This window comes from Gopherus flavomarginatus, chromosome 6 (assembly GCF_025201925.1).
Source record: "Gopherus flavomarginatus isolate rGopFla2 chromosome 6, rGopFla2.mat.asm, whole genome shotgun sequence".
Classification (NCBI taxonomy): Eukaryota; Metazoa; Chordata; order Testudines; family Testudinidae; genus Gopherus; species Gopherus flavomarginatus.
Window position 1 is genome coordinate 135,644,213 of NC_066622.1, and position 24,897 is coordinate 135,669,109.

General features: G+C 48.8%; 2 protein-coding genes across 3 annotated transcripts in view; one reads left to right on the plus strand and one right to left on the minus strand.

The window, feature by feature from the left end:
• The first annotated feature begins 2,471 nt into the window (after positions 1-2,471).
• CALHM2 (calcium homeostasis modulator family member 2) lies at positions 2,472-14,756 on the plus strand. The gene is made up of 4 exons (XM_050958207.1): positions 2,472-3,041; positions 6,540-6,595; positions 8,079-8,700; positions 10,526-14,756. The coding sequence occupies exons 3-4, from the start codon at positions 8,158-8,160 to the stop codon at positions 10,940-10,942; spliced, it is 960 nt and encodes a 319-aa protein (XP_050814164.1). The 5' UTR covers positions 2,472-3,041; positions 6,540-6,595; positions 8,079-8,157; the 3' UTR covers positions 10,943-14,756.
• Positions 14,757-19,835: 5,079 nt separating this feature from the next.
• The window catches only part of PDCD11 (programmed cell death 11), a 41,280-nt gene continuing 36,218 nt past the window's right edge, over positions 19,836-24,897 (minus strand). For both annotated transcript variants that reach the window (XM_050957956.1, XM_050957955.1), the window contains exons 31-34: positions 24,523-24,691; positions 23,099-23,252; positions 22,248-22,413; positions 19,836-20,359 (exon numbers count right to left, since the gene is read on the minus strand). In XM_050957956.1, coding sequence (XP_050813913.1) covers positions 20,188-20,359; positions 22,248-22,413; positions 23,099-23,252; positions 24,523-24,691 — 661 coding nt within the window. In that variant the 3' untranslated portion in view covers positions 19,836-20,187. The remainder of the gene's footprint in view (positions 20,360-22,247; positions 22,414-23,098; positions 23,253-24,522; positions 24,692-24,897) is intronic.

Consider the following 24,897-nt stretch of genomic DNA (forward strand, 5'->3'; position numbering starts at 1 on the left):
CAGGACAGGGGTTAGGGTGGCACAAGAGAATGTGATTGGGAGTGATGGGGTGGGGTTAAGGAGGCTGAATAGCAGCAAACCCTTCCTGCAGAGAGATCTACCGGTTGGCCCCGGGGCGTGGCAGAAGCTCCGTTGCATGGGACTGTGAAACGTATGTTGAGCAAAGCCCTGGAAGGGGACAGTCCTGGCCCTGCCCCTGGGTGAGGGGCTGGGTCTTCTAACAGGCCTATCCCGTCCCCAATTTCTGTGGGGAGTCAGGCCCCAATGCAGAAGGGAGGGGCTGCTTCCTGTGAGAGTCGGATCCTGTCAACTGCTGACCCGGTCAAACCCAATATCATTGTCATTGGTAGTGCTGTGGCAGCTAAGATCAGGTCCCCAGGGCACCAGGTACTGAGCAGAGAGATGCAGTTCTGCCAACCTCGAAAGATCAGAAATCATGAGGCAGGCCCCCACAAAATCACAAGATCGGCCCCAACTATCATGAGATTGGCTGACAAAATCATGAGAGGTTTTTCCCCCTCAAAAGACAAGACGGTGTTTTTTAAGTTTGTCTGTTTATTGCTGCACTCCCCTGTCCAGCCCCAGCATGTGCAGGTCACACTCAGTGTCGCCCTCTCTGCTGAATGTATCTGCTGAGTGATTTTGGTCCCATCTGCCTGTCCCTTGCCCTGCAATTTATTCTGCTCCTGCTCAGCTTCTCTCATCAGTGCAACCCCCTAGCCTCCTCTCTGCTCCTAGGGCTCTTCACTCCCTTCTCCGAGGCCTGGAGGGGGCTGCAGCATGGTTCCCCTTCTCCCTTCCAGGCTGTGGGGCAGCTCCGGGAGCTCTTCACCCCCTCTGCCCCCTCCCAGGCCAGGTGCTGCAGGGAACAGGTGCAGAAGAACCGTCTCCCATTGCTCACAGGAGGGAAGGAGGAGCAGAACTCTTTACCTCTCCCCTCCCTGCCTAGGAGAACAGTTTTGGGGTGCTAAGGGCAAAGAAAGCTCTTCCTACAGCAGCTCGGATTGATTGCTCAGCCCCAGGAGGTGCAGCAAGTTGGGGGCTCAGCCAATCAGAGGCAGATTTCCCCCAGGCAGGGCTACATTGCCCAGAGGGTTGGAGCATCTCTGGTCATTGCAAAGCGGGCGCTGGCCTGGGCTGAAATCCCATCCCTGAGAGAGCTGGCCACATGGGTGACAGGCTGTGCCCCAAAGAGCTTAAGTCCTAAGTACAAAGAGTGGGAGGGGAAACAGAGGTACAGGGAAGGGGTGTGACTGGCCTAAGAGGACACAGCAAGCGTGGCCGAGCCAGGATTAAACCAGTAATAAGCAGAGACAGGCCCGCACCAGAAGTCCAGATCCAAACTCTTCTGAACTCTGGGGAGGGGCAGAATCAAACCCAAACCCAGCTTCAGATTTCCCACTGGGTGGTTTCTGTAGCAGGAACCCCAAATCCATTCCAGATGCCCTGAAATGGAAAATGCCCATATGGGCCTCTCTCCTGCAATAACACGGGGCCTGGGAAGAGTTTTGTTCCGTTCCGTTCCAGGGGCTAGAGGCTGTGCAGAAATCAACACGGGCGTTGCTGTGAGTTTCTCTCTGCTAACCCGTCCTCTGGGGGCCTGGGTTTTGTTCCAGGGCACAGCATCCATGAAGCATGAAGGGAAAGAGGGCTGCAGCAGGCAAACAGGAGCAGGGAGCCGGCCAGCTGTGGCGGGGGGGGGGGGGGGGCGGGGAGGAGGAAGGGAGATGGCCCGGCCTCCTTCTCTGCCTTCATTTCATGGCTCTGGAAAGGAAGTAGAAAGCGGAAAAGCAGAGTCAGGAATGAATGTGCTGCCCCAGCCTCTGGCCACACCCCGCTCTGCCTGGGTAGGAGAGAGGGTGCCTGGACTCGCAGCCAAAGAGCCACTATTTCCTCACCCACTGTGCTTCCAAAAGAACTCTCGGCCACAGGCACTTCACTGCCACTAAGACAGTTAGTCCCCATTCATGTCCCTGACTGTCCCTTTGCATTAGAAACAGGCCAAGCTGCACTGCTGCATCCAAATGACCCCATTGTTTGGATCAGTGTCCAGGTTGCCACGCTGCTGGGGTGTGGCACAGGATCTAGCCATCTCCGACCCTGGGGGAGGATCGGGTCTGCCAGCCTCTGCTTCTAATTAACCCTAAACCAAACACCTCTTGATTTCCAATCCAGTTTAGAGTGTCCAAGCAGCAAGAGCAGAGACAGCCCCCTGCACAAAGAGCCCTCCCCTTGCTCCACAGAAATCAATGGGGTTACTCATGGCAGCAACTCATGGGGGTTGTAGGAATTTGCTCCAGACCTGCAGCACCCCTGTTATTACATTCCTAGGGGGGACACACACACGCCAGCCCTGCCAGTGCACATCTCCTAGCTGCAGCACCCCCTGCTACTCCAGTCCTGAGGGTGCCCACAGACATAGCTCCTCCAATGCATCTCAGTCCTGACCTGCAGCCCCCTTGCATCCACCTTTCAGATGCAGGCAGCCATTTGTAGTGGACTGTGTGAGGCTCCAGAGCTGCTGGCTCTGGCATTCTCCTTACTATGCCAGGGAACCCCAGTTAGAGCATCCTCGAGCAGATCTTTCACAGGGCTCAGAGCAAGCAGTCTTCTTGGGGGCAGGGTGACAAGAGCTCCAGACACGCCCTAGACAGCTGCACGCCACATTTCCCTCCGCTGCCATGCGATCGCACTCTGGTTTGGGGGCGGATTATGCATTTTTTCCACCAACTAGTTTTTGTGCCTTTTTTTTTTTTTTCTTTTAAAGGCACAATGTTTTCTTAGAAACAGACAGAAAGTAACTGGCTGGTTGCTGCCTGTACAAGCCCCACCCTGATGAGAGGCTGAGACTTTCCCCTCCCATCACAAAACATCTAATGACAGAGGACCCCTTGGCACATGGAAAGGAAGTTGCTGAAAATAAACGCTATTTGGAACTGTTTTAACTTCTTGCCCTGGCACTTTCTGAACTGGATTCCCACTCTCCCTACACTTGGACTGTAGCCGAGAAGGCTCTGAAAACGGATTTAACAACCCCTTAAGTAAGTGGCTTAGTTTTCTTCTTGTCTTTACATTTGTTCCGGGGGTAGCACTGAAATTAGAGGCTGCTTACAAATAAGCACAAACACCACCCTCACTGGGCATGACATCCATCAGCGAGAGGAGACTTCTCCCCGAGGACAGAGCATTCCTGTTTGTCACCCAAACTTAGTTTTCCTTGGCCTGTTGCTAGCTCCAGCCTTTGAAAGGACGGGCTGCATGGTTTTGGTTTTGCGCAATTGTTCTGTGCTCCCCTGAATAACAGTCCTGGATTTGTATCATTCCATTCCAGGTTTAGAGTCTTTGAGGAACACTGCACAACACAAACTTTATGGCAGTCGAGATCATGAGTCCGATTCTTCACCCAGATTCTCTAGTGTAAGTCTGTTGATCAGTGAGTTTGACTGGTGTGGAACTGGGGTACTGCAGTAGGGAATTAGGGCCCTAGTTTTTCGTGTTTAAACCCATAGTGATTTTACAGAATAACTGTAATAGACTCACGAATGGATAGAAATAATAGAGAGCACTGGACTGAACTCTGGACTCACCCCCCGTGCTAACCCATGGACTTGAATAGGGCTACACAGGGTAAGGAGGGTGGTAACTGACCCATCGTCAACTAGTGATCTCAGGCACCAGGTTGGACTAGCTCCCTGCCATAATCTCATTAGGCTCAGCTCAGTCTTCCAGGGGCTTGTACACTAAGTACCAGATGCGTGTGGGTCTTTCACAGGAGACCTTAAAAACTGGGATCCCTTTATCTGATTGGCCTGAACACGAAAGATCCCCTGCTACTTTTCAGAGAAGCTGGGGTTTCCATGGCATCAATTTTACATTTGCCATCAACGTGCAGGATGTGGGGCTGGCCCCTTCACAAAAGTCGTAGCTAGGGATCTATCCAGGTGGCACTTGATCATGCCCCTTTGGGGTCTGCCATAATTAGGAGGAGGATGGCTTTCCACAGCCAGACCCCAGAAGGCTGTGTGCCATTCAGGAGATGCAGAAGGCTATGCTGTAGGTATTGATACGAACTCCAGGGCATGTTCACCAGCCTCTCAGATGGGCCTTTGTCAAAGCTCTAGCCTCAGTGAGGTGAATCATCTCCCACCTGAAACTTTGGCGCTCGATGGGTTTGGCCAAGGTTCGTGTCAGTTAAACTTGGCATGCGACACGAAGTCCAAGGGATTGTGGAACCCAGCCTGATGACCCAGAACTGCTGCCTTTTCACACAGCTCCCCACCCATTTCCCCCTGCAGAGGTGGCTGCACTTTAGTGCTGCTGGGCTATATGAGAAGCAGTGTTGCCTAGTGGATAAAGCACTGGACCAGGGACTCAGGAGACTTGGGCTCTATTCCTGGCTCTGCCGCTGATTGCTGGGTGACCTTAGGTAAGTCACTTTGCCTCCCTATGCCTCAGTGTCACCATTTGTAAAATGGGGGTAATGATACTTACCTCCTTTGTAAAGCTCTTTTCAATCTACTGATGATAAGAGCTAGGTGATAACATTATATGTATTCCAGGCTCCCATCCTACAAGCCCACTGAAATCAAGAGGTTTCCTTGTCTGAGAGCTGCAAGATGGGGCCCATAACTAGCAAAGTGCTTTGGGATCCCCAGAAATGATAGGTGCAATGCTATTCTGGTGTAAGGAGCCCAGAGATGAAACCACACAAGCTGCTTGGGAGTGTCCTGCGGGATTTCACTCGGCTCAGCACGAAGGCTGGTGCCTTGTCTCAGAATCTAAGCTGGGCCCTATTGCACAGCAGCCAGGAGGTGAGAGAAGGAAGCAGGTGGTAACTAAGCCTCGGTTAGTGGGTGAGTGTAGGGCTGATGCCAGCTGCATCGATACAAACCCTATGTACAGATGTGCTCTCCTAGGGGCGATACATTGCACCCCCATGGATTGACTGTTTGGTGAAGACAGACAGAGCCCTGGGAAACTCGCTGCTTCGTTATCGTTCCATTCTCCGAATGCCAGAACAACCCGCTCTGGTTTCTGGGTAGTGCAGCTCAACGGGCCTTTCCTGTACAAATGAATACTGTCATCGGACCTGCCAGCAGAGGGCCGTCCATTGCTCTCTATGCACATGACCACATCACACAGGAAATCTGAGCTGCACTAAGGGCTTATCTTCGCTGCATCAGTTAGCTCAAATTACTGCACTCCAGTGAGCCTAGTGAGAGAGACCACACTGCAAACCAATGCTGGAGCTCCCCAGAGTGACTGGACTGGCAGCACAGAGTAACTGGATTAGCTGCAGATGAGTTGCTGTAAGCGGAGCTGTTGCATCCCCATTATTAGCTTGAGCATCAGCAAGTTACAACAATGGAGCTTCAACCCATCCCCTCTAGCAGGCAAGCTAGCTCCCGTTTAACCATCACTTCTCTTGGAGCTAGAGATTGGTGTGTGTGGATGCAGGTCAAGTTAGGGGTAATTTTCAAGTATAACTGGAGCTAGCTATGCTGTGAAGACACACCCTAAGACATTGAGGGTGTCTATGCTACACGGTAAGCCCAGGTTTAATAGAACTCAAGTTAGCAGACTTGGGTTTGTTAGCCTAGGGCTTGAGCGTCTACACTCATTGGTAACCCCAGGTTAGGAATTGTTGAACCCTGGGTCCCAGCCTGGGGGTCCAGCATCTGCACTGTATTATGTGGACCCAATGCACAACCCATATCCCAGAGTTCCTTCCACTCTTCCACAATGGGGCCACTCTAGCCCTTTGTTCATAGTGCAGTGTGGGAAAACTTGACTGTCCTCCAAACTTGACTGTCCAGGGACAAAGAAAGACAGCACATGGGATTGTGAGGTACTTTCAGTGGATTCCCAGAGCATGTGTCCAGTGGAGCCATCTCTACTGCGCAAAGGAACAGGATTTGAACCCTGGGTCCTGGTTTGACCAAGGCTCAGACCCTCCGATCCCTTAGGGTCCTGAGACCCTGAGTCCGATTAGTATGAAGAAGGAAAGGAGGTTAGCCTTGAGCTTGAGTTTGAACTCTGGCCTTACATCGCAGTGTGGACATACCCTGAAACTTTTATGCAGTTTAAAACACCCAGGGAGGCACCTTTCCTTGTATCCATTCTAGGAATAAGGACTCGTGTTAGTCACAAGACACCCATGCATTCATCATCAACAGTACTGGTCACTGGCAACTAATAGTTCAATCCAAACCTACCATACTACGCATAAATATCTGGGATTACCATCAGACCCTGCCCTTCTGCAGAGCCTTTGGCCCGAGGATTTCCAAACTGCTGTTACTAATACTCATTCATTAGGCCCGGGGAGACAGAACACTCAAATCAGAACCTGCAAATGCTGAGACAGTAAACCTGACCTAGGAGGAAAACCTCAGTCCTACTGAACTCCCAGAGAAGTGAGTGTGATTTGCCCCAGAGTTACACAACAAAACAGTGGCAGAGGTGGGAACACAATCTAGGAGTCCCAACTCCAAACCTCTGCTCTAATAATTAAATAACACTGCCTTTCTTTGTTGCAGATTTACAGGAACTTCTAGTATGGAATGGTAAAGCTCATGCCAGTCTGCTAAGGAAGGTAAGAAAGGCTTGACTGGGCTCTCATAGGGTGGGAGAGAAGAGGCAGCCAGTCAGAGAGACAGAATCAGAGGCAACAGATTTTTTTTTTTTTTAGTAATCATCTCTGGCAGATACTGTTTTGAGGAATTCAATGGGAAATGGAAAAGTCTGAGGTTTTCCTTCTAGCTCAAATTTCCTCCCTCAGCAATCCCTTCTGCTCCTTGTTTTTCACTGTCATCTGAAAAATCATTCCATAATGTTCATGGATAGAAAAGTGGCTGTTAACTCTGAACCCTAACGATGAAACTTAAAGTGTCAATATTATTAACTATTTCACTGCGAATCATTGTAGACAGAATGTGTCACTGCTCTGAGATTGAGGGTGGGGTTTGGGTACTAATATTCCCACTCCAAACCTGAGTAAGAGCGCAGAGCTGTGAACTTTGGAGTGTGTATGAAGGAGTGAATTCAGAGAAGGAGGATGGCCCACTGGTTAGGGCACTTGCCTAACACTTGGGAGAACCAGGGTCAAGTCCCTGCTCTGCCACAGAATATTGGTGTGAGCTTGGGCAAGTCACTTAGCTCTCTATGCTTCATATATTAAAGATTCAAGTGTCAGAGGGGTAGCCGTGTTAGTCTGGATCTGTAAAAGCAGCAAAGAGTCCTGTGGCACCTTATAGACTAACAGACGTATTGGAGCATGAGCTTTCGTGGGTGAATACCCACTTCGTCAGATGCATGTCACTCATGAAAGCTGATGCTCCAATACATCTGTTAGTCTATAAGGTGCCACAGGACTCTTTGCTGCTTTTATATTAAAGATTGAAAGCTGTTCAGTTACTATGGTGATAGGGGCCACATAAGTACCGTACCATACACTCAACTGTGTCTAACAATCTTGCTGAAGCATAATTTAAATTTGATTGTGGTTCTGCAGGATCCTCAGGTACTTTGGCTAGCTAGTGGGGGTGGGGCCGAAGTGGGCATATGGACTTCTCCAAATGAACTGGTCTTTCTGGGGTAGCTCTCATTTCACAGGTGCTGTCTAAGGCTCTGGTCACCTTTAAAAACATGCCAGACTGTGACTGTTCATCAGAAATGGCCTACAAAGGAGCAGCTCACCAGAGGTTGTTCCTCTCTCTCCCTTTCTCAGGGCCAGAGGCCAAAGCGGAGAGTGTAGCAAAGTAGGGGCCAGCTACCAACCCCTGGAGTCGCTCCACTCCCATTAACAAAGTGATCCCTACCTGCGTCTGATGCCAGGGAGCAGAGAAACTGGCTGATGTGGAGCCAGGTCCTTCCCACCAGCCAGACCACCTTCCTACTTCTCTAGACTCCCACTGTGACCCCTACTCCAGCTGGGTATGACAGCACCCAATTACAAGTTCCCCCAGAGTTGCCAGGCGAGGTCTCTGGGAAGCGGGGCAGCCATCGGGGAGAAGGGTGGGGGTGCAGCGCCCTATTGCTGCCTCTCGAATATTGGCTCTATAATTCACATTTCCCAGTGCTGTTGTTGTTGCAGCCAGCGTAAGGTGAGAGGACCCAGGCTGCTGTAGGCATCTCCTATTGGATGCTCCATCCAAGATGGCTGCCCTCATCACTGAAAACTTCCGCTTCCTTTCTCTGTTCTTCAAAAGCAAAGACGTGATGATCTTCAATGGCCTGGTGGCCCTGGGCACGGTGGGCAGCCAGGAACTCTTCTCTGTGGTCGCCTTCCACTGCCCCTGTTCTCCGGCCAGGAACTATATCTATGGACTGGCTGCCATTGGAGTCCCAGCCCTGGCCCTGTTCCTCATCGGCGTCATCTGGAACAATCACACCTGGAATTTGGTGGCCGAGTGCCACAAGAGGGGGGCCAAGAACTTCTCGGCCGCAGCCACCTTCCTGCTCTTTGGCTCCATCATAGGGCGGGCTGCCGTGGCCCCTGTCACCTGGTCGGTCATCTCACTGCTTCGTGGAGAAGCCTATGTCTGTGCCCTCAGTGAATTTGTGGACCCTGCCTCCCTAGATAAATTTCCATCCAGATATGGACCGGAGACCCTGGCCAGGTTCCCTTGTAACGACATTCCAAGGAACTTGACAAGTTTTAAGGAAGAAGTGATAAGAAGACTAAGATACGAGTCCCAGGTATTCATTTACTTGTATGTCTGGGTGTGGAAGGAGTATTGACAAGGGGTTAGAGGAGACCGGGAGCCAGGTCTCCTGTATACTATTTCTGGCTCAGGATGAGTGTGTTGTGTTGGAGTTAGAGGAGGAGACTGGGAGCCAAGGTTCTGAGACAGAAATTGAAATCCTGGCCCCACTGAAGTCAAAGCAAGTTTTGCTATTTACTTAATTGAAGCCAGGATATTACACAGTGTTGTCTAGTGGTTAGAGGAAACTTGGGCTGTATTCCTGACTCTTGAGAAAGTTACTTCCCCTCTGTGCCCCATTATCCTCCTCTCTCTGAGGGAAATAATATTCACATTCCCCTCTGTGGCTTAACCAATGTCCAATAAATTCTCATTGAAACTGCAGCATTGGGAAGCCAAGATAAGGAAAATGGTGAAAGCGGCCCTGAAACCCCCAGCGCTGCTCTGAGCTGTGACAGGGCAGGATGCCACTCCTGTCTCTGTTCAAGCAACAAACCGCTCAGAGCTCCGTTTTACAATATCGCACACTCCTTAACTCACTCGGCCAAGGATTGGGGAGACAAAAGGTGTCTTCCCCATCGGAAGTGGGAGTGAGGGGGCAGCAGCATCAGGGCACACTCAGGCTCCACCTCCTCCTTCCTGTGCCTTTTCTACTTTCCGGACTGAGTTAATTAGCCCTGTACCTTTCTCCAGCCCATCCCGTCTATCAGTTAGGCACAGCTTTGCGCCTCAGGTTTACTCTGGGGTGATTTAATTGATGTCTCCCTGATCAGAGTGCTGGTAGAGCTGCTGTTGCCCAGCACTCTGTCACAGAAGCCTGTGTCCTATGCCTGCGAGCACCATGTGTTCAGACATCTGGAGTGATTTACAGCTAATCTGAGGTGTGAGTTGTCCCAAGACCAGGCTTAGCTACCAGAAACCGGTACAGTTTTTACATTAATAATCTGCTTTGAGGGAAAATTTGCTTTTAAGACACATGTTCATGGCTTTGTGAGGACCTACCCAAAAAAAAAAAAAGCAGCATTTGCTAGGTGCAAGAGGACATTATGCAGACACTGGGAGATCAGTTATCAGAACCAACTCCACATCAGCTGACCCAGGGCTTTGCAGTACCATGTTGGATCTGAATTAGACAGACTAGTCTGTTCACTCTGCAGTGATCTGCCTGTCGCCCAGTCAGGAGCAGAAGTGATGGGGTGTCCCTGAATTAGAATAGAACAGGGGTTCTCAAACTGGGGGTCAGCACCCCTCAGGGGGTCGTGAGGTTATTACAGGGGCGGTCATGAGCTGTCCGCCTCCACCCCAAACCCTGCTTTGCCTCCTCCATTTATAATGGTGTTAAATATATAAAAAAGTGTTTTTAATTTATAAGTGGGGATCGCACTCCGAGGCTTGCTATGTGAAAGGGATCGCCAGTACAAAAGTCTGAGAACTACTGGAATAGAATGAGTTGCCCACGTCACGGTGCATTGGCCAAGCTGTAAGGGATTTCAAGTCTGACGTAGATGGGGAAGGTGCAGATCAGGACTGAGGTTCATCAGCTGAGCTGTCTTGGCTCCAGTCTGGAAGAGCAGCCGCTCAGGGCTGAAGGGCATCGGCAGAGGATTGCTGGGAATCTCACACAGCATCTGCCTATGCTCTAGTCAGCGCTATCAGTGTTGCATCACGTTCACAGAGACAAGAACAAAGAATCCAAGCGCTGGTGTCCTCCTGAGCCAGCATGAACTGGGGCAAACCCCAGTATGAAACAGGGCAGGTTCTTTAATCAGAGATTGGACTGATGAGCTGTTCTGATGTAGTCCCCTCTGTCTCTTTCTCAGCTCTTTGGCTGGCTGCTCATTGGGGTCATTGCAGTCTTGGTTTTCCTCACCAAGTGCCTGAAGCACTGTTGCTCGCCGCTCAGCTACCGGCAAGAGGGCTACTGGTCCCAGTACCGCTCTAGCGAGGCCAAGCTCTTTGAGCGCACTGCCGAAGTCCACTCCAAGATCCTGGCTGCCAACAACGTCAAGCAGTTCTTCGGCTTCGTGGCTCTGAACAAGGAGGAGAAGGAGCTAGTGGAGGAGTTCCCAGTGGAGGGTGTCCAGCCAAGCCCGCAGTGGAATGCCATCACCGGGGTCTATATCTACCGGGAAAATAAGGGCTTCCCACTCTACAGCCGGCTCCATAAGTGGGCCAAAGGGGTGGAGGGGAATGGGCCAGGGCCTGATGGTCAGGAAATGGTCTTCCTAGCCACATAAGAGAACCAGCAGCCCAGGGGGATGACAGAACCAGTTCCCCACACCATCTTTATTATATGGAGATGTGCCTGTCTCTCAGAACCGGAAGGGACCTTGAAAGGTCATCAAGTCCAGTCCCCTGCCTTCAAAGCAGGACCAAGTACTGTCCCTGACACATTCCTCCCTGATCCCTAAATGGCCCTCACAACCCTGGGTTTAGCAGGCCAATGCTCAAACCACTGAGCTATCCCTTCCCCCTCTCCCCCCCAGACATTCCCATCAGACTTTGCTTCACTGTATGTTCAAATACGCAAATATGGCACAGTAGCACGGTTAGTTGATCTGCTGCTAATTCTCCTCCAAACAGCTGTTCCTCCTGGGCACAGCAAGGGAGGAAGGATGAACAGCTTCAGGGTAAAGACCAACCACATTGTGCCAGGAACCTGTCTCTAAGACACAACCATGCAATGCTGCTCCCACACACAGGACATGGCACCTAAAGCAGGTATTTGCACCCTGTTGCCAGACTATCAGTGCTGCAGCCCTACTGTTCTGAGGCACAGACCGAGCCCCCGGGACCTGTGTACACAAAGACATGTTAAAGATGGGAAACCAGCTACAATACACTGCCAGGGTTTCCCTATCTCAGCTATGAATGTGGCAGCCTCTTTGCTCTCCTTCATTTCAGGGTCAGGAAAAGACAACCTAGCACAACTGCCTATTTTATTATTAAGACTTTATCTTATAATTCTATAGCATAAACAAATTCCCAGAGGACATGATGGGCAATTGCATCTGGGGTGGAACACAACAGCAGTCCATCAATGCACAGAAAAACTCTACAGTCTAAGGGTTTGTCTACATGAAGGAAGGGACGGGGTAGTATGCCCTAACTTGGATTGGAGCACACTGAAATGACCTGTATTCACACAGTGCAGACCCTGAAAGCACAGTAGCTCCATAGTTAAAGGGTATAAAGTTCATCGGGCACTGAGTTAATACAAACCCATGTTCGTGTACGCACATTTCTCATTCACACTATTTTAGCTGTCCTAAGTGCCACCCCACACTGAATGTCCCCAGGATTGAACTGTCAGTTTCCCTGTGTATCCTCCCCCTCCACTTCTCTGGGATCAAGTTGACCTGATGCCAGCTAGTAGGCCACTGATATTGCACAGGGAAATTTAATGAAGTGGAATGTAATTATCCAGTTGGAAACTGGCCAGGACACCAAAGATCCTTTTTCATGAGCACATATGGTCAACTTGGTTTTATGTATCTGGAAGACAGCACAGTCAGCAGATCTGCATCCTGCTGAGCTGGCCTGGGACAGGTTGAGTCATCACTACCACTTCCTGCAGCACCTTGGGCTTCTCATCCAAGCACTGACCAGCTTTGCCTCTGCTTAGGGTCTGAGACATGGCAAGCTCATAACCAGACTTAGTTACAGTGCACACTCGTCACGCTTAATTGTATCAGTTAAGCATCTTTCTCCTACTGGAAGGAGACCAGAAACCAGACAGCCAAAAGACTGCATTATGAGCATGTCTTGTGCCTGTAGAAACTGATTTGCACTGATTGGAATCGGTGGGATTCAGCCATGGGAAGCAGTGACCACTCCTCCCTTCTTTCATTGGGCTTTTTAAACGGTTTCCACTGCCTTAAATGGCTCCTGAACGAGATCCTCACGGCTTCTCTCTTAAGAACCAAGCTCCACTCTGAGAAACGGAGAGAGGGGAGGTTTAAATGTACGACTGTCATTGCACTATTGTGTTGTCCACTGGTTGGAGAATTGATTTGTGTTTATAGCACTGCACAATTCACCTGTCTCTAACTGCATGTTGAATTAGTTACACGCAATTGTGTCTGTTTCAATGGTTGGCAGCATATTGGAGTTGGCTTTTCTTATTTATAATGCTGCTTTATATATGCACCTCATTTTTATGCACTTTTGCTATGCCTTTCATGGTACTGTCAACCCCAAGTGTACAAATAGCATGAGTCAGGCACTTCAAACTCATGCAACTCGATTAAAAATTGAGTTTTTTTAATAAATAAAATAGGAATTCTTTTTCTTTGCTTTCTGATTTCTGAACATTTTAGGTGCAGCTGGGCCAAAGAAAAGCTTCAGAATGTGAACATGAGGGCCAGAAACTTACTTTGTTTTTTTAAATTAAAGTTCCGATTCTGGCACGTTCACACAACTCCAGGAGCGGCGGTTTAAGCAGACCACCAACTATCAGGCCGACTCTAGGTTTTTTGTTGCCCTAAGCTCCAGAAGCGCAACTGTCCAAGCCAAAAAAGTCTGTGGAGCATAGGAAAAATTGCTCCCACTGGCAGCTCCACGCCCCGCGTCCTCCCCCCCACACACACACCAGCTCGCCTTCACTCTGCCTCCACCTCCCCTGAGCTGGCTGTTGTGTCCTGCTTCTCCACCCTCCTCCAGCAATTGCGCCACCATACAGCTGATTAGTGCTAGCCTGGGAGGGAGGGGTGAGGAGGAGGAATGTGGTGTGCTTGGGGAAGAGGCAGGGCCAGGGCAGGGATTTGGGGAGGAATCCAAAAGGCAGTGAGGAGGTGGGGCTGGGGGCAGGGCCATGGCAGGAATTTGGGGACAGAAGGGCAGAGTCAGGGCAGGGCTGGGGTGCAGTTGGGGCAGGGGACAGAAGCCCCCTCTGCCTGTGCACCAGAGGGCAAAATATCAAGACAATTCGTGGTACAATATAGGGACAATCCTGATAAAAATCGGGATGTCTGGTCACCCTATGCCCCAAGCACATGCTTGCTTTACTGGTGCCTAGAGCCGGTCCTGCCAACTATCAGGAGAGTTGGTGATATTGTTGCACTGATTCGGGTGCAGGTTTTACAGGGGATTGATGCAGTGGGTGAAGGGAAGACTGGACTCTGCTCTGTCACTGTGCTCTCTTGTGAGAGAAAGAGCAGGAGCATGGCTAGCACTTGGAAACAGGCACTGGGGGACATCTCATGGACTGCAAGTGCTAATACACACAGGTTGTAATTGCTATACATCATGTGCTGGCAGAAAGAGAAGTGATGGCAGCCCCTTTGCGAAGGTGTTTGAGTTGAGTTTTTTAATTCTCCTTCAGGGTGCAGACATTCTATGCAGCTCTCCGAGGAGATCTACAACAGACGACAACCAGGATGCTTATAAAAGCATGACAAATAGAAAGAAGTCAGGATTTAGCATAATGAGTAACTGCTATTCATGCCCATCAGCTGAGTCAGGAACTCAGGCTATCACAAGCAATAATCCCACCACTCCAGCAGCTTCTAGCCATGGGCTCTGCTGGTTATCAACGAGGAATTCAGCATGGATTTTGTAATGAAGGAGAGAGCCCAAAACTGAGTTAGGAACAGCCTGTTCCTCTCTCGGGAGAGGTCCATAAACTGGGCAAAAATTTAAAAAAACAGGCACTGTAGCTAAGATTCATTTCCTCTGCCTCTGTAATGGCTGAAAAGAGCAAACACAAATTTGCTTTGAAGATCACATATTAAACTTAGATTGAACTAATTACAACCCACACCCTTCTTACTAAAGGTTAAACAAAAGCATCACAAAGTTAGCTTGCAATAATTTTATAACATTTTGAAGGGCCCATAATCCCACACCTCAGATTACGCCCCCCCCCCCCGACGCCACAGAACCAACCTAAGATGATGCTCAACCTGGGCTGATGTTGATCAGTGACAGCCTTCTGACGCTCATTCCTTCTCTACACAAAAAGGAGGGGATAAAAGGTGGGCAGAAGGCACGTAGAAACAGAACATAAGAACGGCCATACTGGGACAGACCAATAGTCCAATTAGCCCAGTGTCCTGTTTTCTGACAGTGGCCAGCACCAGATGATTCAGAAGGAATGAACAAAACAGAGCAATTATGGAGTGATCCATCCCATTGTCCAGTCCCAGCACCTGGCAGTCAGAAGTTTAGGGATACCCAGAGCATGGAATTGCAATCTTGATCATCTTGGCTAAAAGCCATTGATGGACCTAGCCTCCATATCTAACTCTTTTTTTAACCTAGTGTCACAAAGTTCCTCCTCTGCCTTGGTGAGTCCTGTGCTTATTGGCAGATTTGCTCACCTCAGTGATCTTCCCCACAGTCTCAGTCAACTTCTCCTATGTCTGATCAGGAGTGGGGAGGTTTGGGGGGAACCCGGGCCTGCCCTCTGCTCCGGGTTCCAGCCCAGGGCCCTGAGGATTGCAGCTGTCTATAGTGCCTCCTGTAACAGCTGCATGACAGCTACAACTCCCTGGGCTACCTCCCCATGGCCTCCTCCAAACACCTTCTTTATCCTCACCACAGGATCTTCCTCTTGGTGTCTGATAACACTTGTACTCCTTAGTCCTCCAGCACAGCACAGCACAGCACAGCACAGCACACCCTACCCTCTCACTCTCAGCTCCTTGCACCTTTTCCTCCCAGCTCCTCACACGCACTTCCTCTCCTCTGGCTCCCCCTCACCTGACTGGAGTGAGCTCCTTTTTAAACCCAGGTGCCCTGATTAGCCTGCCTTGATTGGCTGCAGGTGTTCTAATCAGCCTGTCTGCCTTAATTGGTTCTAGCAGGTTCCTGATTACTCTAGTGCAACCCCTGCTCTGGTCCCTGGTCACTCAGAGAACAGAAAACTACTCATCCAGTGATCAGTATATTTGCCCTCTACCAGACTCTTGTACCCTACTGGCCTGGGTCTGTCACACTAGTTATACTTTTGGCCTTCACAACATCCCCTGGCAACAGGGTGATAGGGCATTGTGTGAAGAGGTACTTCCTTATGGTTGTTTTAAGCCTGCTGCCTATTAATTTCATTGAGTGACCCTGGCTCTTGTGTTATGTGAAGGGGTAAACAACACTTCCTTATTTACTTTCTCCACACCAGTCGTGATTATCTAGACCTTTATCATATCCCCCTTTGTCATCTCATTACCAAGCAGAACAATCCCAGTCTTTATCATCTCTCCTCATATGGAAGCTGTCCCATACCCCTAATCATTTTGTTGCCCTTCTCTGTACTTTTAAAAATTCTAATATATCTTTTTTAAGATAGGGCGACCAGATCTGCATTCAGTATTCAAGGTGTGGACGTACCATGGATTTATACAGAGGCATTATGATATTTTCTGTCTTACTCTCTCTCTCTTTCCTAATGTTCCTAACATTCTCTTAGCCTTTTCGACGGCGGCTGCACATTGAGATGTTTTCAGCAAACTATCCACAATGACTCCAAGAGCACTGTCTTGAGTGGCAACAGCTAATTTTGACCTCATCATTTTGTATGTATAATTGGGATTATATTTTCCAATAAGCATTACTTTGCATTTATCAACGTTGAATTTCATCTGCCATTGTGATCCCAGTTTTGTGAGATCGCATTGTAACTCTTCACAGTCAGCTTTGGACTTAATTATCTTAAGTGATTATGTATCACCTCCAAACTTTGCCACCTCACTGTTTACCCCTTTTTCCAGATCATTTATGAATATGTTGAACAGCACTGGTCCCAGTACAGATCCTAGGGGGACACCGCTATTTACCACTCTCCATTGAGAAAACTGACCATTTATTTGTACCCTTTGCTTCCTGTCTTAACTAGTTACTAACCCATGAGAGGATCTTACCTCTTACCTCATGACTGCTTAGGTTGCTTAAGAGCCTTTGGACCGTACCCAGATTTGGACAGGAACAACAAGAGATCCTGGCGGTGGACTATTCTCCAGTAAAGGGGAGAGGTTACATTTTCTTTCATGAAGAAGGGTGCGACATTTGGCATTAGGCTCTTCAAGTAGATGTACAACCTCAGCTGGAGCAACACAAAAGAACCAGTGGCTCCCTGATACTAGTAGCTTCTAACAATATTGTTCATCTTAGGGAGTTAAGTGGATTTAAAAAGAGGAGCGCACAGGGAGGTTTTGCTCAAAACTTGCTGGAACATGTCCTAGACAAATATTAATTAACAAAAGAACTGGTAGGAACCTAATGTTGCTTGGGAAGTCACAACTTCCTTTGCAGCAGGCAATAGGGGTGCATGGAGATATGTTTCTTTGTGTTATGATCTAGTCTTTGGCCCTTTTGGTGAAAAATGTTCTCTAAGAGTTACCATTTGCATGGAGCCTCTTGGACTCCACAGGATGGTCCAGGATGATTGCTAAGTCATAGAATATCAGGGTTGGAAGGGACCTCAGGAGGTAGCTAGTCCAACCCCCTGCTCAAAGCTGGACCAATTCCCAACTAAATGATCCCAGCCAGGGCTTTTCAAGCCTGACCTTAAAAACCTCTACGGAAGGAGATTCCACCACTTCCCTAGGTAACCCATTCCAGTGCTTCACCACTCTCTGAGTGAAAAAGTTTTTCCTAATATCCAACCTAAACCTCCCCCACTGCAACTTGAGACCATTACTCCTTGTTCTGTCATCTGCCACCACTGAGAACAGTCTAGATCCATCCTCTTTGGAACCCCCTTTCAGGTAGTTGAAAGCAGCTATCAAATCCCCCCTCATCCTTCTCTTCTGCAGACTAAACAATCCCAGTTCCCTCAGCCTCTCCTCATAAGTAGTCATGTGCTCCAGCCCCCTAATCATTTTTGTTGCTCTCCGCAGGACTCTTTCCAATTTTTCCACATCCTTCTTGTAGTGTGGGGCCCAAAACTGGACACAATACTCCAGATGAGGCCTCACCAATGTCAAATAGAGGGGAATGATCACATCCCTCGATCTGCTAACAATGCCCCTACTTATACAGCCCAAAATGCCATTAGCCTTCTTGGCAACAAGGGCACACTCTTGACTCATATCCAGCTTCTTGTCCACTGTAACCCCTAGGTCCTTTTCTGCAGAACTGCTTCCTAGCCATTCGGTCCCTAATCTGTAACAGTGCACGGGATTCTTTCTTCCTCAGTGCAGGACTCTGCACTTGTCCTTGTTGAACCTCATCAGGTTTCTTTTGGCCCAGTCCTCTAATTTGTCTAGTCCCTCTGTATCCTATCCCTACTCTCCAGCGTATCTACTACTCCTCCCAGTTTAGTGTCATTTGCAAACTTGCTGAGTGCCGTGCACACCATCCTCCAGATCGTTAATGAAGATATTGAACAAAACCGGTCCCAGGACCGACCCTTGGGGCACTCCGCTTGAAACTGGCTGCCAACTAGACATGGAGCCGTTGATCACTACCCGCTGAGCCCGACGATCTAGCCAGCTTTCTATCCACCTTATAGTCCAATCATCCAGCCCATACTACTTTAACTTGCTGGCAAGAATACTGTGGGAGACCATGTCAAAAGCTTTGCTGAAGTCAAGGAATAACACATCCACTGCTCTCCCCTCATTCACAGAGCACGTTATCTCCTCATAGAAGGCAATTAGGTTAGTCAGGCAAGACTTGCCCTTGGTGAATCCATGCTGACTGTTCCTGATCACTTTACTCTCCTCTAAGTGCTTCAGAATTGATTCCTTGAGGACCTGCACCATGATTTTTCCAGGGACTGAGGTAAGGCTGACTGGTCTCTAGTTCCCCGGATCTTCCTCCTTCCCTTTTTTAAAGATGGGCACTACATTAGCCTCTTTCCAGTCATCCAGGACCTCTCTCATTCACCATGAGTTTTCAAAGATAATGGCCAATGGCTCTGCAATCACATCCGCCAACTCCTTTAGCACCCTCGGATGCAGCACATCCGGCCCCATGGACTTGTGCTCGTCCAGTTTTTCTAAATAGTCCTGAACCACTTCTTTCTCCACAGAGGGCTGGTCACCTCCTCCCCATACTGTGCTGCCCAGTGCAGCAGTCTGGGAGCTGACCTTGTTTGTGACAACAGAGGCAAAAAAAAGCAGCGAGTACATTAGCTTATTCCGTATCCTCTGTCACTAGGTTGCCTCCCTCATTCAGTAAGGGGCCCACACTTTCCTTGACTTTCTTCTTGTTGCTAACATACCTAAAGAAACCCTTCTTGTTACTCTTAACATCTCTTGCTAGCTGCAACTCCAAGTGTGATTTGGCCTTCCTGATTTCAGTCCTGCATGCCTGAGCAATAGTTTTACACTCCTCCCTGGTCATTTGTCCAAGCTTCCACTTCTTGTAAGATTCTTTTTTGTATTTAAGATCAGCAAGGATTATACTCTTCAGCCAACCTGGTCGCCTTGTTTGAACAGTGTGAATTGGGAGAGCTTTGTTCCAGGTGGGCCTTGAGTGGGCCTGACTGCTATAAAAATGCGGTCAGCAGCAAACCAGCTGAGCGGCAAACAGCAGAGGCTAACAGAGGGAGTTTGCCTGGGATCTGTCTGTGAGGAGGTATGCCCCCACCACCAATTCTGGGATTGAGGAGATGAGGGGTCAATTCCTTGTTTTGCCACAGACCTCCTGTGCGACCTTGGGCCAGTCACTCCATCTGTGTCACAACTCCCCAGCTATACAAGGGGGTAACAGCACTGCCCTACCTCAGTGAGAGGATGTCAGGATAAATTCATTAAAGACTGAGGGCTCGGATACTGTGCTGATGGTAGCCATATAAGGACCTTAGATAGGCCGTCCTATTCCAAGTATGAAAGGGTTAAAATGGGATTGGTTATTTTTCAGCAAGTAACACTTGGTTTCTTCTCTCAGTTTAATGACCTCTTAGACAGCTGCTGCTGAGGCAGTCTCCTTTCTAATTACTGTCCATCACAAGCCATGTTTGTTACCCTAGAGTTGCTCATGAGCACCGGATCAAGTTTAATAGGATGGCCGTAGGCTTTTAGAGGAATCATTCAGGCAAGTGGTTGTGTTAAATTGCTGGCAGCACAAAGGCACTGGAGACAAATCATGAAAGACACCATAACAGGTGGAATGTGAGAATATTCTGAGCGATGCTGGGAAGAGTTTTTTTTTTGGGGGGGTGGGGGGAAATAGGAAAGAGAAGGAAGCTTATGCCAGATCATTGCATTTAATGGATGGGGAGTCACTAATTTTCCCATTTCGACACGAAAGCAGTACAGAGGACAGCGGTTTCTACCAGTTATAAAACAATCAGCACTTAACTAGATTCAAAATCATCCACATGTTAAAAAGTCTGTTGTACAGTGGGGCAAGATGAAAAGCTCCTGTAAATGTTTACTTCTTTCGGCCTCAGTTTGGTCCTGGACAATCCAGCCCGGCTGCTGATACTCTCAGGAAACGCACTAGTTATGGACACAGGCAGCCCACTACAGTGGATCTCCATTTCCAGCACCACATACATGGAGTCTGCAACATGATTTGAGTCTCTCTGCTCTGGGAGTTAGCTCTCGGCAAGAGAGCTCTTGGACTCTACGTACTCCAGCGCTGCTACTTTCACAGCCTGGATGGTTTCCGACGTGCCGTATTTCTTCTCATAATCCAGGTAGCGCTTGAAGAAAAACTTCATCCTCTTTGCTGCCAGGCTCAGGTGAATGACCCGCTCGAAAATATCCCTGCAAGAATCAAAAACCCATTCAGAACATGGATCAGCACTGGATCCGCAAGCCTGATGTCCTGCCCATTGTTCAAAGGCAGGATAGGTCATACTTCAGGGGAAGGCAAAGGAAACGCAGTACATGCACTCAGCCTGTTGTAGAATGAACAGTCAGAGCCCTGTGAATCAGCAGGCTTCATAACCCTCTTCCTCTCTGCTTGCACGGTTACTGGTCAGATTATACAGCCGTTTCTCTAAAATCCAGGCACAGTATTTGACTAAGCTCAGGAATGGTCCCAGATTGCCTACACACTGTGCAAAGCAGGATTTCCTTTTGCTAGCTCCAAGCTCATGACAACAAGTAGTCCTTCTCATCCCCAGGGTAGACTTGGCAGAATTCAATTTTTATTTTTTTAATAATTTCAACGGATAATATTGTTTATGCAATTTTCCCCATTTTTATGAATCTTTTTACAGTTGTGCACAGTTATGGGCTTTAAGCATTTTTTTTTTAAATATTTTATCAAGTTAAATGTTCACAGTTGTGGGTAATTATGGGGAGAAATCAGACAAGGGGCGAGGTCAGAGTAATTATTTAATGACAGTAGATGTTGAGATTCAAAAAGTTAAAGCTTTATAACTGTTAAAGCACAAATTGTCAACATCATGTCAAAATATATGAAGTAATTACCGTATATACTTGTTCATAAGCCAAATATTATTGGTAAAAACATGACACATCAAAGAGCGGGGAACAACTTATAAATGGGTCTACACCAAACTTTGACGACTTTAAACTCTACAGAATCATTGAACTGAATATCTAATACATTGTCGTTTTGTTTACCTGAAGCATCTGCAGGCATGGAGCCCCTCAGCTCCCTGTGGCTCCGTTCCCAGCCAATGGGAGCTGCAGGAAATGGCCAGAAGCTCCAAGTAAACTAAACATTCTGACCCGCCAGTGGCTTACCCTGACAGGCCGGGAGCCAATGTTTTCCACCCCCTGAAATATAGGGTCGGCTTATGAAAGGGTTGTGCAATTTTTGCTATTTTTACCTATCCATTTTGAGGGGCTGGCTTATAAACGAACGAGCTAATGAAAGAGTATATACAGTAGCCTTAAATGAAACTCTAATAAGTTTTGAAGCAGCATTTTTCTTACTCTATCTGGAAATTTTGATCATCATCCAGGGAAATAATTTTTCATTGGTTTGTGTGTGTGGTGAAGCTGATGTTTATCAATATCTACCAATAAAAATCTAATCCCTCGAAGACTAACTAAGGGACCATGTAAAATGGAGGGGCTGATCAGCTTTCGCTATCACTTTGCATACGAAGGAGCAATCTCATATCCTTGCTAAGGGGCAACCCAGCCTGGAGGCTGGGAGATCAATATGCTCTTCTGTGAGCCACATGCATCTGGAGAAGAAAGAACAGCAGCTTTAAATAAAGAGATTAACTAGGCTCTTGCTCCTCAGCCAGTCGTGGCCTCTTGCTCTCAGCCTCGTAGACATATGGAATCAGTTACTGGAGAAGCATGGATTAAAAAGAGGTCAAGAGACACGCAGAAGGACTTCCTCACATGCTGTGTAGATCTTGCTGAGGTCCTGAAGATTTAAATCACATTTGCTAGTTTGTGGATTCGGCATTGCTGTGAAAGCTCCATCCAAGTCTGCCTACTGGGCCCCTGAAGGTCTCCTCCTTTCCAACACAGATGAGCCCACAGCCATTTGCCTTCCCCATGTAACACAGATTTGCTGTTGCTCTGGGATCCTCCATACTGCCCAGTACTGCAGGGTATCCACACTCCTTGCACGGGGGCATTTTAAGTCTCTCAGTCTCTCTCTCTCTCTGTCTCTCTCTCTCTCACACACACACACCAGCTGCCTTGCGTCTCAAGCACTCACCGTACTTCCTTCTGGCTGCCGTGTTTGATCATCATGTCTATGTAGATGGACCAGATGTCTGTGCGTTTTGGGTAGCTGCTCAGCGTGCTCTCAAAAATGGCCTTGGCATGTTTGGGGTCCCCAAAGTGGAACTCCAGCTGAGCAAACTTGGAAATCACATCCACATCTATAATGAAAAGACACCCCTCAGGGCACTGCACACACCAGCAAGGGTGCCTGCCCCTCTCCATCCCCTCCTACCCATCCCTCAAACACATACAGACAACTGCCAAATAGCCAAGCAAGAGGCTGGCACAGCTCCAAGGACAATGCTATCTGCAGCCAATCCTTTATCTCTGCTAAGAAAGAGGTTTTGGTGGGATGGGGATCTGCATCCCCAGAGTCGACTGCAGCTCACTTCCCATGTCAGCATTTTATTCCACTCTCTCCTGGAGGGGATGTATTAGGCACTAGTCTCACGAGTTTTAACACTCCAGGGCTCCCTGGAACCATAGTTCAAATCCCAGCAGGGCCTACTTACAACCCTTCCCCCATCAGAAGCAGAACACACATGCAGAGCAGCTGACTTTGAGTGGGGATTTTCAGACCTTAAAAAATGAGGTCCTCTCTACTCTGCGCGAGCCAACCCCACGGCTTAGTGTGTTCCAGGACGGTTGGCTTTGGCATCCTGGCCAAAAGTCTCCCCTCCCCATCGCTGCCAGGCATCAGGAGATTGCAGACCTATTTGCTTCTTCCCAGCTGTTAGCATGGCAAGATACCAAAGATCAACCAAGCCCCCTGAGAAACGGGAACCCAACGAATGGGAAAGATGACACACGGAGTGCGAGAGAAGCCAGCCTTGGGACACTTACGTTCTTTATCTGGCAGGCCCTTGAGGGCGCGTTCCAGGAGCCTGTGCGTGGCCTGCACCCGGCCCTGTTTCAGGAGGAAGGTGGCATATTTCAACCACACGGATTTCTCCTGGCGGAAACGCTTCAGCATCGTGTTGTACAGGTCATCAGCTTGCTGGAAAGATACCAGAGAGGGACGGAGAAGTCAGTCTAACATCGGGTTGGATCACGCAACCTCATACTAGAGCCTGGCACTTCTGGAGAGCTTTCCAGCCATGATCTTTAAGACCTGGTCTACATTTAAAATAAGGTCGACACACCCACATCAGGCAGGAGTGTGAAAAATCCACCCCCACTCCGCCCCCACGAGTGCCACAGCTACACCATCCTAACTCCCAGTGTAGACGCAGCTATGTCAGCAGAAGAATGCTTCTGTCGACATAGCTACCACTGCTCGGTTGCTTCATGTTCTTTCACCAATGGAAAAACCCCTTGTATTGCTGTAGGCTGCATCTACGCTTCTGGGTTATGCCGGCATAGTAACGGTTGCCTAGATCTGCCGTGTACAGTCTCCAGCATGTTTTACAGAGGCGGGGGAGTATCATTAGCTCCGCCCTTTTTAAAACACAGATGGGGAAACTGGAATTCAGAGCAGTGGAGCAGCTTCCTCCAGTTCATACAGCAACTCACTGCCAAGCTAAAAACAGCGCCCAAGTCTCCCAACTCCCAGGCCTGTGCCTGGCTCAGCTGATCATGCTCCCTCCCTACAAGGGTGGATTGTTACTCTGTCTGCAGCTTCTGACCACGCAGAAAACAGTATCCCTGGAGCAGAGTGAATGCACTGGGCCTTTCATCTCTGCATGCTGGGAATGAGATACAGGTTTAGAGCTTAAGTGACAATGAGTTTGGTGTTTCCCCCGGGTCTGTAGGGTCAGTTTGGCATGCCTATCTGTCACTGCCAGGCCAAGCCAAGCCCAGGATCAGAACTGCAGGAGCAGTTGCAAGGTCAGGACTGGGATGCATTGGCACAGCTGCGTGGGAAACTTGCCTAGCACCTGCATTATATCCAGCTCGAATCAGCATGACTGGTCCCTCACCCTTTCAGGAGAGCCAAATTCAGAAGGCCTAGAGGAAATCAAATCTTGGTAACAGACAGATCATCTTATTATGCACCACAGGAAACAGATTAACAGGCAGATGCTATGTGGGGAAGATCTATCTAAGAAAAACCGATGCTAAGTTCCCCTGCTGCTCCCAACAGCGCACGTAGGCCTGCACCATAACTCTCCGGCAGGCTGGCAGTCAGATACATACAACTGGGGAGCAAACGCCGAGTTCGGCCAGGCACTTTCTAAGAAAGAAAAAAAAAAAAAGGCTCGTCTCCTGCCCTGGTGGTGAGCAGCAAGGATCCTGCTCCTCAGCACATCAGGAGTACAGAAACCCACCTGGTATTTCTCAGAGCTGGTATAGATGTCAGCCAGGTGCTGGAAGACTTTCAGGGGCTCATTGTATTGAACAGCCCTCTCAAAGACCTTCATCAGTGTCTCCTCCGTGCCATACATGTTCTCTAGGTTCAGCAGAGCTACCCAGACGTTCAGCTTCTCCTGCTCCTCCCTGAAAGCAAAACAGGACAAGAACTTGGTCAGAGGAACTCAAAACCCTTTACAAACATTAGCTGAGCCCCAACACACATGTAAGGTTGGCTAAGGGATTGCATCACTGCACCACTGAAATGCAGCCCTCTCTGGGGCGGACAGTGGTAGTTGTTTTATGGTGCACAGTAATAACTACACTGTCAGAGAGAAAGAACTGTTTAGCCA

Coding starts and splice junctions, on each gene's coding strand:
- CALHM2 (XM_050958207.1), top strand. CDS start 8,158: ATGGCTGCCCTCATCACTGAAAACTTCCGCTTCCTTTCTCTGTTCTTC. Junction 8,701..10,525: donor GACTAAGATACGAGTCCCAG/GTATTCATTTAC, acceptor TCTCTTTCTCAG/CTCTTTGGCTGGCTGCTCAT.